The 15,616-nt window shown below is 40.5% G+C and overlaps 1 protein-coding gene across 1 annotated transcript in view; it reads right to left on the bottom strand.

Annotated features, from left to right (window-relative positions):
* The window catches only part of KSR1 (kinase suppressor of ras 1), a 248,440-nt gene that overhangs the window by 78,635 nt on the left and 154,189 nt on the right, over window positions 1-15,616 (bottom strand). The window contains exons 4-5 of the mRNA XM_073615008.1: window positions 6,162-6,618; window positions 1,452-1,456 (exon numbers count right to left, since the gene is read on the bottom strand). Of these exons, the coding sequence (XP_073471109.1) occupies window positions 1,452-1,456; window positions 6,162-6,618 (462 nt within the window). The remainder of the gene's footprint in view (window positions 1-1,451; window positions 1,457-6,161; window positions 6,619-15,616) is intronic.

The following is a 15,616-nucleotide window of genomic DNA, read 5'->3' as shown; positions in this document are numbered from 1 at the left end:
CTACTGGACTCAATTACTATTGGGGTTGAAATAATATGGTTTATGGTACCAGGTCAATAGCCAGAGGTATGGATATGCAGCCCTGAAGGATACGGATATGGATATATACTAATATATACTACTATATATCAATACCTCCGACTATTTAGCGGGTACTATAAACATTATTATTTCAACCCTCTTTGGTTTCTGCTACAAGTAATACATTAGTTTTGTTTAATTTTTTTTTTTTAGAAATACAATAATCTGAATAAAGACAGCAGGTTGTCATGTTTAGAATACATTTCCATGGTTCAAGCATTTGCACTGTAAGCAATTAAATTACAACATAGCCACCTGACAAGTTATGTCCCGTTCTGTACAATGGAACCGTTCTAATAGGAGCGACTCAAGTCGCTCCGACTTAGAAAAAGGTTCCTGTACTACTTTTGGGGTGACTTCAGGCGACTTGCATTGACTTCTATACAGAAGTCATTTTGCAAGTCGCTGCTGAAGTCGTGTGCAGGTCACCTCAGTGAGTCGCGCTGCCCCTGTGTGACCTAGAGCTGCACGATTAATCGTATATAAGATTGCGATTACGATTCAACCCCCCCCCCCCCCCCCCGCGCGATCTGCAAGCTGGATTAGCTCGATTTTCTGGATCTCCCAGTCAGAAGCACGGAACCAGCGTGGAACGCAAATGGCGCCGATATCGGAACTGACATCAGCAACCGGAACTGACGTCAGTCACCATAGAGCATAGTGCCGGCCTGGACTGCGCAAGCGCAATCAACACGCCGCTCGCTCCCAATGCTCGGGGCTGGTTATTTAATACAGCAAGGAGCGGATACTTTTCTCAAAGGGGCAGATGTATATATGGTTATAAAGACAGCAAGGGGCGGATGCTTTTCTCAAAGGGGCGGATGTATGGTTAACTATAGATCCGCCCCTTTGAGAAAAGCATCCGCCCCTTGCTGTATTAAATGAGTAACAAGCCCCGAGCATTGGGAGCGAGCGGCGTGTTGATTGCGCATGCGCCGTCTACAGCTGATTTTTCTCTTTTAAATTTAACCATTTTAAAGAATCGTGAGAGAATAGTGATCTGTATTCTAAGCAAAAGAATTGCGATTCTCATTTTTCCCAGAATCATGCAGCTCTAGTGTGACCCGGCTCTAATGGCTCCCGATTCTGATCCCTTTACCTGGGATCATTTTAGAATTGTTGAATGCAGATAAAAATGCTTTGTAAGGTGAAACACAGGCATGCACAGTGATAGGAGGTTGCTTGATCCAACAGAAAAAACAGAACATATACACACAAAATATTTATACATACATACATACATATATATACACACACATACACACACACACACAGTGTATATACATACACAAACACACACACACTCTATTTATATATACATGCTGAATTGCATTTCACGTCATCCATATATGTAGAGTTTGATGGCTTACCAAACCTGCAAAACAAAACAAAAAAAAAAAAAAGGTTTTAGGATACAGACAAGCATATATTATTTTAAAACCTTACATTGTACTGGTCAATTGTCCCTCAAAATTCCAAATGGTATTATATAAGATTTATGCCAAAATGGCACTGTATGGGCACTCCTAATCTGTTATAGGACCCCTGCCCTAACACAATGACATATCTGTAGCTAGAACCTGGAAGTGCTGGCAAACATGCTGTTTTTTAACTTTTCCTCTACAACCTATTAGACAAAAGCGATAAGATCCTATGATACTGGGTGTTAACTGCAATTTTGATCTGTTTCAATAATAAAGGGTTTGAAAAAAAAAATGTGAAAGATCCCTTAGAGCAGTGATGGCGAACCTTGGCACCCCAGATGTTTTGGAACTACATTTCCCATGATTCTCGTGCACTCTGCAGTGTATTTGAGCATCATGGGAAATGTAGTTCCAAAACATCTGGGGTGCCAATGTTCGCCATCACTGCCTTAGAGCATATAGCACATTGCTATTACGATTCCTTCTAAAATGATTGAAATTAAATAAATAGATGGTTTGATGGACAGGAAAGATTACAGCAAGCACCTGATAAAAGCTAAAGATGTGCTTCACATCCATATGATTTTTTTATGTTATTTTTTACCTTCTGATATTTTATTATAGATTTTGCTGGATGAAATATCAAATGTGGCCGAAATATTTTTTAAGGGGCTGTAGCGAAGATAATCTGATTTGTAAAGGGAGTTGTAATAGCAGTGATCTCTTGCAGTCTCATGCAATGGGGTCGATTTTTTAAAGTGATTGTAAACCCTTACAAACCACTTTTCACTACATGTAAGCCTATAATAAGCTAGTATACAAGAAAAAGAACTGCTGCTTCAGGTGTACAGGTGTATAGAGATAAGGCTGATTGTAGTATATTGCACAGTGCTAGCCCCGGCCCGCCTCCGTTGGAAACTTGGAAAGAAGAAATGGCTGCACATCCAGAACTTCCAATTGCCTTTTATCTTATTTCACAAAGATAACACAAAAGACTCCAATCTGTGGTCACGTAGATGCGTTTCACACATACATCTTGTGCTTAATCATTACCAATAATGATGGTAATGATTAAGCACAAGATGTATGTGTGAAACGCATCTACGTGACAACAGTTTGGTGTCTTTGGTGTTATCTTTGTGAAACAAAAGGCAATCGGAAGTTCTGGATGTGCAGGCATTTCTTTCTTCTTTCCAAGCCTATAATAAGGCTTACCTGTAGCTACCATAAGGAAATCCCCTAATGGACTTTAAAGGCACTTTCAAAAAAACATTTGGAAGAATATATAAAGTAAATAACAGTTTATTTATTACAAAAAATCATCGAGTAAATATCACACAATCACATAATTAAAAACACGGAATGCAGTTCCATAGATACAACACTAGTAATACCAATACGTTAGTACCCGACGCGTTTCGGAGTTACTTATGCCTCCTTCTTCAGGGGTGATTGTAGAATTTACAATAGAATTATCTATATGGGAAATGGTATATATAACATAAACATAGTAAGTACACAATAGAAATCATGAACAGAAAACCTATAATTGCATAAATCTGTATAACTTGTTTTTTCTTTTTTCCCCCCCTTCCCTTGCCCCTCCTTTCCTCTTGTCTCTGTTTCTTTTCTTTTCCTTCCCCCCCCCCCCCCCTCCCCCTTTCTTTCTCTATCAATCAGGGTAGTGATATATTTTCTATTTCCATGTTGACTCTCCAGTGATCTGGGCCTTACCTGATTCACACCCACCATCAGCCACTGTCCTCCATACTATAGGCGGACCAGGTAGGATACACTTTTTTGGACTTTCCATGTACTACTCTGGCTGTTCATATGCATGCACATTTTTTTATATATATATTTTCATGACTTACAGGACACACATTCGGCCCCAGTGTGATCTCAGATCTAAACTGCTATACGCCCTCGATTAATGGGCCTCTCTTTCCATTGGAAGGAAGAATAAATTACTTCATATATTCATACCTATCCATTTCCACCTTGACAGTGGCTATATGAATATTTTTGCTATACTCTACTAAAGCTCTACACACTATGACCGGGGAATGCGTCTGACGGGCAGTATGTGTCAGTACATTTATGTTCTTTTAAACCCTTTCTGGAATGCATAAACCAATATCTATAGATACCATTGTAAGTATAAACAGAAAAATATATTTATACAGATTTATGCAATTATAGGTTTTCTGTTCATGATTTCTATTGTGTACTTACTATGTTTATGTTATATATACCATTTCCCATATAGATAATTCTATTGTAAATTCTACAATCACCCCTGAAGAAGGAGGCATAAGTAACTCCGAAACGCGTCGGGTACTAACGTATTGGTATTACTAGTGTTGTATCTATGGAACTGCATTCCGTGTTTTTAATTATGTGATTGTGTGATATTTACTCGATGATTTTTTGTAATAAATAAACTGTTATTTACTTTATATATTCTTCCAAATGTTTTTTTGAAAGTGCCTTTAAAGTCCATTAGGGGATTTCCTTTTGCTTCAAATTTGAATTTAGGATGTGGCACAATTAGCAGATAATTGGTCGATCAAAACTTTTTGCACCTGTAGCTACCATGGATATCTCCTAAACCTGCACGGTTTAGGAGATATCCCCTGTATTAGCATGTGCCAACGTCACACATGCACACTGAAGAAACGGCTCGATCGTGCCGTTGCTTCAGTTGACGTGCGTTACCAGCAGATCACGCATGCAGTGACGTCATCGCGGCTCTGGCCAATCACAGCACCGGAGCCCGCAATACCCAGAAATAACTCCGGGAGACATGCCTCCGGGCAGAGCAGTGTGCCAGGAATGCTGCGGGGGCTTCGATCTAAGGCGAGTATTTCATAATGAGCTAGTATTCTATGCTTACTAGTCCATTTTGCCTTTGTCTTGCAGTTTTTTTTCGTGGGTTTACAACCACTTTAAAGGCAAATAGACTGCACACTCTGAAAGTGTCTCCAATCTAATACTCCAATCCAATCTCTAACTCCTCCTATGTTTGCAGTCTTCTAAAATCACTTGTAGCATATCCATAGACCCCTTTCACATGGGCGCCTCCATAAAGCGGAATCCGCTTGCCCAGTGATGGATTTCTTTGCTGATCCCTGCTGAGCAGGTGGATGATAGAGCGGACACAGACACAGTCCCACTCTCCTCTGTGGAGCAATTAGATGGAAATTGACTGCCTGTCCTTTTCCATCCGATCCAACATTTTGCGAAAAATAATTGAAAAACTGACAGACAGACCTGATCGGATCGCCCATGTGAAAGTGGCCTTAGATCGCCTCCTGTTTCACACCTGGAATATCTGAGAGCTTTCTGTATCATTGCATTCACTGCATGTTATGTGCCGTACTTTGGTGATGCAAGGGAGCACTTGAGGCTCTCTGCATCAAAAAGGATGGCCACGACTGATCTAGAATTTGGCAAGCTTTAGGGATTCTATGGGTTCCAAACTTAGAAGCCCTTTATAAATACCCATACCAAGGTCAACAGTAGACAAGCTGCATAGAAATCCAATAATTCCAAACATGTTCTAACATTACAAGGGCTTACAAAATAAATCTCCAATGAGAATACTCTACCCACTGCCCATGCTATACTGAGTTACCGTCAGCTTCAATCGCCATTTCCTTTAACTATTGTATCCAGTGTTTCTAATACACGTAAAGCAACCCATTGGCTAGCAAAAAAAAAAAAGTTGTCTGTGAATGTCCTACGCTGTGAGTTCTGTTTCCTCCCACCAACCCTCATCACTACAGGATACAGAAGTGACGTGCAGTCAGTTGGAGACGCTAACCAACACTCACAGAAGTCGGAAAGCAGCACCTGTAGCTCTGCAGGACGGTAAAGATTGGACTTGCTGTGCCTTGGAATGTTAAGTACTAAAAGTGGAACTTTAGTCAGAAAATAAACCCTGCTAGATGACTTCAGGCTGGCCCCTTTTGCAGGAATAAACATGTAAACCATTACAAATAAGTGTCTATACTGTTTAAAATCCAGTAATATACGGTTTGAACCTGCGCTGCACATGCTGAGTTGCTCTCCATTTTTAGGCATTGCTGAGTTTGTAGAGGCCGATATTCTAACAGCCTTAAAGCGGAATTAAACCTTCCCATCCTTTTTAGCCGAGGAAGCTGCTTGTGTTTGATCTGCAACTTCCATGGTACTGCACATATAATCATGACACCAGCCATTTGATGGTTTGACAGTTTGTTTGAGGAAACAAGCAAATGTATCAGTTGGCAATCCTGGCATTCCAAGAATGCAACTATTTTTTGAAACCGTTAAATCAATGTTTTTTTGTTTTTTGTTAACAGTGTGTAAATTGATGGGTTTAGTTCCGCTTTAGGATTTACTTCTGTTCAGGGGGGCTTTGGCATTCAGCAAAATGGCAGCCTCCATTAAGTAGAAACAAAAACAATGCTGGAGGCACTTTAAGTCTTGTGTATGCAGAGCTCTCTTCTGCTACATGGTCTTGTTTTTGTGTATGTTTTGTTTAAGTGTGTAATATTCTTTATTACCTGATGGACAGAGATTCATAAAATGTTAAACATTATACATACAGTGTGATAACAACAGTCTGAGCAAATCTACAAAAAATTTTTAACTCCGAAATAATCAACCTACTTTAAAGGAGGAACTTCATCTATTCTGTTTCCAAGCTGGGATTCATGTGATTTGCTCCTTTTAAGTGTTGAAAAATTAGGCAGCAGCTGCTGAAAGACTTTGCGGCTAGGTGGAGGTGGTGTCCGAGGAGGCTTTAACTTCATTTGCCTCTTTGACATGGGTGTGGTGGGTGGAGTTATTGTAATTCCATGAGGAGTCCTCAATGTCAGCCTATTGCTTGGTGTGGAAGAATGGAAAGGATCCTGCAAGTTCTCAGGACAAATATAAGGTCCGTGGGGTTCAGAAATAGGGATGGCAGACACTGATATTGAGCGAGGCTGATGACTGTTGGCCTTTGGAAATGGAGTGTTTAAAATCCAAACTGCCCCCACCGGGGATGAGAGGTCAGAAGGAAGTTGGGAAGAACTTTCCTTGCGGTTTTCATGAGGATTCCATAATGTTTCCTTCATATCACCACCTAAACAAATATAAATGACAGAAAAATTATTTCACAAATGCTATTAGAGTAAATTAACTCAAATAGTCTGCTAATCAGTATAGTTGGGATTTGCATGGAAACTAGAAAACAGATCTTGGATTTCTTTAATGCCTACTACATTAGATGTTAGAGGTTTAAAGTGAACTACTAATTCAACAGAATGTTCGGTGTATCATTTAAAATAATAGGATTTTTATAACAGCTTACCTGTAAAATCCTTTTCTTGGAGTACATCATGGGACACAGAGCCACAGTAATTACGGTATGGGTTATATAGGCACCTTTAGGTGATGGACACTGGCACAACCTAGACAGGAAGTTTAACTACCTATATAACTCCCTCCCCCTACTGGGTGTACCTCAGTTTTCTAGCAAAGCAATATACGTGTATTAGAAGAGGGATGGACCTCTGTGTCCCGTGATGTACTCCAAGAAAAGGATTTTACAGGTAAGCTGTTATAAAAATCCTATTTTATTTATCATACATCACGGGACACAGAGCCACAGTAATTATTGTATGGGATGTCCCAGAGCAATGCTATCTGAGGGGAGGGAGACACAAACAGTGGGGTGCAATCAGACCTGAGGACCTGTACTGCTGCCTGCAGCACATTGCACCCAAAGGCGATATCCTCATGCCTTTTTACATCCACCTGATAGAATCTGGTGAATGTATGGACTGAAGACCAACATCTAAGACACTGGCGAAAAAACTGAGGTACTCCCAGTAAGGGGAGGGGTTATATAGTGAGCTAAAACTTCCTGTCTAGGGTTTTCCAGTGTCCATCATCTAAAGGTGCCTATATAACCCATACAGTAATTACTGTGGCTCTGTGTCCCGTGATGTACGATAAAAAAAAAAAAAAAATTAAATTAAAAAAGAACAAGTATCCTTTGAGGAAATTCCCTTCCATCTTCCCCACTGACCTCAAGATACCCTCCCCAAATCTACAGTCATGTGAAAAATTATGAGTACACCCCATTTTCAACATATTTGAACAGGCAAACAAATAGATCTCAGCTATCGATAAAGGCGATATACTAGAATAAATGACACATATAATTGACCTGGTGTATCTAAATAACCAAATATGCACATTTGCCATAAGGAAAAATTAAGTACACCCCTGCATTTATCTCTACTTTAAATCTATAAAATTAGAACCTTCTCAAGGAGCAGTTGGAACCAGTCTTGAATAAACCTCAGACATCTGGCTCTGGTGTTCTCTTTGCGGTTGACATACATCATGTAAAGATCCATTAGCTATCGACAGCCTCTAAGAAAGTTATAGATGCCATAGGTCTAGCAATGGATTTAAAAAGATCAAAAAATGATTTGGAATAATTAATTTCATTGCAGGTAGCATAGATATCAAACCATGAATAAAGAAGATATGAGTATTGCTAGTGTGCAGTCATCCATTCATGCTTTAAGGCCTGGGCAGGTCACAGTCATCAAGTCAACTATACATTCTGCATCATATTAAAGTGTGCTTGATGAGACTGAGGTCATCTGCCCAAAAGTTGAAGTTTAATAGTAAATGGATCTTTCAGCAGGATAATGATCTAAAGCACACTAGCAAATCCAAGGAATGGCTCTAAAGGAAGAAAGAAAGAGAGGGTTATGGACGCCCTATTTAAAGTACGGTTGTCCCGATACCGATACTAGTATCGGTATCGGCACCGATACCGAGCATTTGCCCAAGTACTTGTACTCGGGCAAATGCTCCCGATGCTTCCGCCGATACCTAGAAGTCAGCTGTGATCGGCGCGTGGGGGAGTTACAAGATTCTCCCCCCGCCGGCTTTCAGCTGGTTAGTGACATACAGCGTTGATCGATCACCGCTAACTGTCACTGCATCCTCCTCCATGCCCCCCTCCGTTCCTCTGTGCCTCTCCGCTGTCCCCCTCCGTTCCTCTCTCCTTTTCTGTCCCCCGCCGCTGTCCCCCTCCGTTCCTCTCTCCTTCTCTGTGTCTCTCCGCTGTCCCCTCCGTTCCTCTCTCCTTTTCTGTGCCTCTCCGCTGTCCCCTCCGTTCCTCTCTCCTTTTATGTCCCCCTCTGCTGTCCCCTTCGTTCCCCTCTCCTTCTCTGTCCCCCTCCGTTCTCCTCCTCCGTTCCGCTGTCCCCCTCCTCCTTCCTTTGTGAATGGGTAGAGTCAGCTGACTCTGTCCATTCACATAACTGAAACATTGTAATCTCCTGTGATTACGATGTCTGTTTATGAATGGAGAGGAGCCGCTGTCTTCTCTCCATTCATTCTCAGTGCAGCTGAGGCTGCAGAGAAAGAGACTGGGGAATCTCTATCCTCTGTCTCTTTCTCTGTCTCAAGGGGGAGATATCAGAGGTCTGTTAAGACCCCTGATGTCTCACCAAAGCCCCCCAACAGGGCTGATTACAAAAAAAAAAAAAAACAAAAAACAAAAAACACATATTGCAATAAAGAATAAAAAAAATATTATTGTAAAAAATAAAAATTGTAAATAAAAAAAAACACACACACATATATATATATACACCGCCCCCCCCCCCCCCCCCAAAAAAAAAAGAAAGCACTGTTAAAAAAAACAACAAAAAACACTGTCACGTGACATTAAAAAAAAAGTATCGGTAACCGGTATCGGCGAGTACTTGAAAAAAAGTATCGGTACTTGTACTCGGTCCTAAAAAAGTGGTATCGGGACAACCGTAATTTAAAGTCATGATTTGATTTCCATTTCCATTGATTTCCGTAAATCTTTACATCTATTGATATTTTTATTAAATAAATGGCTGAAAAGGCAATTTTTTCTTGTGCCCTTAATCAAGTATAGCATCTTTATCTGTAGACACCGTTGGAATAAATATATGTTTGCCTGTTCAAATATATTGAAAACGTGAACAATTTCCATTGGGTTGTAAGGGCAAAGTTTTTTGTTTTTTTTTACCTTACTGCATTCTATGCAGCAAGGTAAAAAAAGCCTTCTGCATGCTGCTCCCCCAACAGCCCCCTTAAATACATACCTGAGCCTGATCTGATCCAGTGATGTGCAGCTCTCTCTCCCCTAATTGGCTCAGACAGCAGAGGGAGCCATTGGCTGTCAATCACAGCCAGTGATGAGGGACCTGGGGGCGGGGCTGAGCCCCCCTCTGTATGTCTTGCATGAGTGCCCCCATAGCAAGCAGCTTGCTATGGGGGCACTTGTCGGTGGGAGAAAAGGTAGAACATGTTTGTTGTTTTAATCGCTGCTTCTGTGCGGTCTCGGTTGCAGCATCTCTTCCCTCACTTCCAACTTTCACGAGAGACACTGTGGTTAGTGGGAGCCATAAGCTGCTGCATCAGTCAAACTCCTGTGAGGAGGAAGCAGGGGAGTGGCTTGCCAGTGTTGTATGCGTCTATAAACACACACACGCATGCACAGGTGCCTCCTTAGCACCCAGAGCAGGGAGTAGGCGACAGCACCAGTGGGTGACAGTGAGAAGAGCAAAAGATGATGCACAGAGCAGGCAAGTATGACTTCTTTTTAATTAAAAAACAATTTACTTTAGTATAACTAAGAATTGTCTCACCATATTTCACTGTCACAGGTTTACTATTAATCTTTGACAATATATTTTTAGACTTTGCTGCCTTTATCCATTACATTTAATACATTTTACCAATCTAGAACCTATCTGCATGAAACCTAAAACGGTACCACTTCACTTAACCTACAGCAAATGGATCACTGAAACGGCTGCAAAAGATTTTTTTTTTCTCTAGACATAATTGTTCAGTTTTAGAAACAAGATTTTAATTGCATACTGTAAGAATTTCCTTTAAATAGATTGTTGCAACTCTCTTAGGAAATCACACACTTAATTCAATGGAGTCCATTGGTTTGCTATTAAAGTGTCACAAGATCCTAAAATAAATACAACTGCTTCGGGAAGGTCACAGTTCATTAGAGAGCATACCTAAGCAAACAGCATTTAAAAGACCAAGTTATGAAAACAAGTCCAGAGTAAAGTAGTAGAGAAATATTCCACACTTTGGATATTCTCCATAGTAATATAAAATCCAGCCATCATTATACTGTGGCAGGTTGGCTCCCTTGCGCAAATCGCTGTAGGTGTACGTCGGCCGCTAGGGCGAGCGATAGGGGTCGCCCGTGGCGTGACACCAGAGCAGATGTGTGTGGTTGGCGGTTGCGATGTCCGCCGGCCACCCGTGACTGCTCCTTAGAGAGCCAGAATGGAGATCTGTCAAAGTAAACGGACAGATCCCCGTTCTGATAGGGGAGTAGAGAGAGATCTGCTATTCCTAGTGATCAGGAACAGTGATCTCTCTCCTCTTCCAGTCAGTACAATGCCCCTGCAGTTAGAGACACCTCCCTAGGGAACACTCAACCCCTTGATTGACCCCTTTCCTGCCAGTGACATTTATACAGTAATTAGTGGCTATTTTTAGCTCTGATCGCTGTATAAATGTCACTGGTCCCAAAAAAGTGTCAAAAGTGTCGGATCTGTCCACCGCAATGTCACAGTCCTGCTAAAAATTCGCAGATCGCCGCCATTACTAGTAAAAAATAAATAAATACAAAAAATGCCATAAATCTATCCCCTATTTTGTAGACGCCATAACTTTTGCACAAACCAATCAATATATGCTTATTGCGATTTTTTTCACCAAACATATGTATACATAAAAATATACATATTGGCTTAAACTGATGAAGAACTTTTTATTTATTTTTTGGATATTTATTATAGCAAAAAGTAAAAAATATTGTTTTTTTCAAAATTGTCGTTTTTTTTTTGTGTATCGCAAAAAATAAAAACCGCAGAGATGATCAAAGACCACCAAAAGAAAGCTCTATTTGTGGGGAAAAAGGACATACATTTTGTTTGGGTACAACGTTGCACGACCACGCAATTGTCAGTTAAAGTGACGCAGTGCCATATCGCAAAAAATGGCCTGGTCATGAAGGAGGCAAATGATTCTGGTCCTTAAATTAAGAATATGTCTTGGAGCAACTCCATACACGCCATAAGACATGAACGTAGACATGCTTACATAATTTTCTGTGCAATTTTAGCAGAGTTCAAACACAACCATACAAGTACAGGAAATCTACTACCTGTAAAAATAAATAAAATAAAGACAAAAAGATAAACTCGCAGTACACCTATGTTTAAAAAAAGCACTATATTACAGTTTTGGGATGCTCGTTTTTTCTATAATCATGCAATCTTCAATTGATGCATAGGATTTATATTACAGGTAATTATTAACCAACTGTAGATGTGTGGTGAATGTCACGTTCGCAGCATTATAAATATGCCCTAAACTAAATATGTAGAAAAAAGGTTTCCTGGTCTGATGAGAGGAGAATTCAACCTTTTGGCCACAATAAAGTGGTTCTAAACCCTTGTTTGTTTTGTTTTTTAACTTAATGCATTTTATGCATTAAGATAAAAAAACCTTCTGTGACAGAGGACCCCCCCCAGCACACCTTTATACTTACCTGAGCTCAATCTCAAACCAGAGCTGTGCACGAGAGCAGCGGCTCTCACCACTCTCTCTCTCTCCTCACAGGGCAGACATTTACTACATGACTAAAGATTCCCAGAGCACTATAGGTTAGCGAAGAAGATTATACAACAAACTGAGCAACTCTCACAGAAAATTTGCCCTGAACTACTGCTGTTGTTGTTACATAGTAGGTGAGGTTGAAAAAAGACACAAGTCCAACCTATGTGTTTGATTATATATCCGAATTACATTGTATATCCCTGTATGTTGTGGTCGTTCAGGTGCTTATCTAATAGTTTTTTGAAACCATTGATGCTCCCCGCTGAAACCACCGCCTGTGGTCCTAATGTCTCCAATTTACCCAAATTTTGCTATGGGACACTGCTGAATTTATTCTGCTGACATAAAAGGGGAACCTGCATGTTGTCAATAGCAGGAAAACATTTCAATAGAGTGAGTAAAAATCCATAACAGAGCTGTTGCATTTTTAGAGCCACTCGTGCAGCAGTATCAGACTGGTGGAGTTGGCTAAAGCACAGATGCCGATTGTCATGTCTCCTTTCCATGGCAATATGTTAAAACAGGAGGAGGAAAGCAGATAAGGAGGCATATATATATGGATGCAAAATAAAGAGTGACAAATCTAAAATAGAATATGACTACCTCTAAGTGATCTGCCATAAACATGGCACTAGATTTGAATAGTAAGTTTAAAATGTCACCTTTAATGATTATGGACATGCGAATATCATAGGTGTCCATAAAAAGGTTCTCCAGTGCACTCTTGTGAATGACAAATTCTCACATATGTAACCACACTGTACATGTCTGCAATATCCTCAGACTCTACAATGTAGAGGCCACATTACTGAAATATAGCTAAATGTTACTTATTCTTTTGGGTTCCTAAATTCACTTCCGCTAAATAAAGAAGAAAGAAAGGGGGGGAAGTATCTGCTCTTATCTCTTCTGGTTTGATTCTAGGCATATGTCTTTGCCACTTACTATAGACAGGGGTGTGTTTCGTATTGATTTACATTTTCCCTTCTTTTCATGAAGCTTAGTTACATCAACTACCAATGAGTGTGTGGCCATCTCATTTAGAAATGTAAGATTTGTTCTATATCAAGGGTAGGCAACCTTGTGTGCAGGATCATAGGTTGGGCACCCGCAGCTGAGAAAAAGTGGCTGGGTGTGATTTTCAGTAGGTGTGAGGGCTACATGAAATGGCCCATTCAGCCCCCGGGCCTTGTGTTTGACACATGTGCACTAGATGGCAGTAGGATGTGGCCACTCCCTGGTCTATTATAATATAAAGGAAAACGCAAATGAGCATGAGAGGAAGTGACAAACCGGAAGGGGAGGGCATAGACACCATCTTTATATTCTACAGGTGCATCTCAAATAATTAGAATTTCATCAAAAAATTAATTTATTTCAGTGCAGTATGTCAAATCAAAAAGCGAAACTCATATTCTACAGATTCATTACACAGAGTGATATATTTCAAGCATTTCTTTCTTTTGATGATTATGGTTTACAGCTAGTGAAAACCCAAAATTCAGTATCTCAGAAAACTAGAATATTGTGAAAAAGTTAAATATTGTAGACTCATGGTGTCGTACTCTAATCAGCTAATTAACTCAAATCACCTGTAAAAGGTTTCCTGAGCCATAAATGGTCTCTCAGTCTGGTTCAATAGGTTACACAATAATGGGGAAGACTGCTAACTTGACAGTTGTCCAGAAGACAGTCATTGACACCCTCCACAAGGAGGGTAAGTCACAAAAGGTCATTGCTAAAGAAGCTGGCTATTCACAGAGTTCTGTATCCAAGCATATTAAATGGAAAGTAGAGTGGAAGGAAAAAGTGTGGTAGAAAAAGGTGCACGAGCAACAGGGATAACTGTAGCCTTGAGGAGGATTGTGAAGCAAAGGCCATACAAGAATTTTGGGGACATTCACAAGAAGTGGACTACGGCTGGTGTCAGTGCTTCAAGAGCCACCACACACACACACAGACGTATCCAGGACATGGGCTACAACTGTCGCTCCTTGTGTCAAGCCATTCCTGAACCGGAGACAATGTCAGAAGTGACTTACCTGGGATAAGGAGAAAAAGGACTGGACTGTTGCTCAGTGGTCCAAAAGTCCTCTTTTTAGATGAAAGTAAATTTTGCATTTCATTTGAAAATCAAGGTCCCAGAGTCTGGAGGAAGAGTGGAGAGAGAGGCACAGAATCCAAAGTTGCATGGAGGTCCAGTATGAAGTTTCCACAGTCAGTGATGATTTGGGGAGCCATGCCATCTGCTGGTGTTGGTCCACTGTGTTTTATCAAGTCCAAAGTCAGCGCAGCCCTCTACCAGGAAACACTTCATGCTGCCCTCTCTGCTGACCAGCTTTATAGAGATGCTGATTTCATTTTCCTGCAGGACTTGGCAACTGACCACACTGCCAAAAATACCAATACCTGGTTTAATGATCACGGTATCACTGTGCTTGATTAGCCAGCAAACTCACCTGACCTAAACCCCATAGAGAATTGGTGGGGTATTGTCAAGTGGAAGATGAGAGACACCAGACCCAACAATGCAGACAAGCTGAAAATCGCTATCAAAGCATCCTGGGCTTCCATAACATCTCAGCAGTGCCACAGGCTGATCGCCTCCATGCCACGCTGCATTGATGCAGTAATTCATGCAAAATGAGCCCCGACCAAGTATTGAGTGCATACTATACTACATGGACATACTTTTCAGTAAGCCGACATTTCTGTATTAAAAATCCTTTTTTTTTTTATTGATCTTATGCAATATTTTAATTTTCTGAGATACTGAATTCTGGGTTTTCACTAGCTGTAAGCCATAATCATCAGAATTTAAAGAAAGAAATATATCACTCTGTGTGTAACGAATCTATATAATAAAGAAGTTTCACTTTTTGAATTGAATTACTGAAATAAATGAACTTTTTAATGATGTTCTATTTTTTTGAGATGTACCTTTATATTGTGGAAAATGCAACGGAGCATGAGCGGAAGTGACAAACTAGAAGGGGGGGGTATAGACGCCATCCTACAGACACTATTTTGACACATGCACACCATGCATTGACTCGTTAAAACACTATTTTTGGCACCACTGATGAAGCTTTTTCCTAGAAGCGAAACATGTTGGGATTTTTTATTTTGTGTTGGATAGGTTAGCATACGGTTATCAAGGGTGGCACAGATTCCCGTATTGCTCAGTACGTGGGCTCTTTTGGTCTCGTAGGGATGATAAGCACATAGTGCAACTTGGCAGAGGCTGTAACAGTTGGCATGTTGGGCTTTTGAGAGAATAGACAAGCCCTTCAGTAGTCCCTGTATCCATAGTTAAGAGCTGAAGCCTTCTTTCAGTAAAATTGGAGCACAAGTGTGTAGCCCCTGTATGTCTGTGATATTGTTAATTCATCCCAGAGGGAGTTATGTGCAGATATATACCTATC

The sequence above is a fragment of the Aquarana catesbeiana genome, linkage group LG02, assembly GCF_042186555.1.
Source record: "Aquarana catesbeiana isolate 2022-GZ linkage group LG02, ASM4218655v1, whole genome shotgun sequence".
In the NCBI taxonomy this organism is placed as follows: Eukaryota; Metazoa; Chordata; class Amphibia; order Anura; family Ranidae; genus Aquarana; species Aquarana catesbeiana.
Note: the sequence above shows the minus strand (reverse complement) of the source record. Positions and strands in the feature narration are given on the sequence as shown.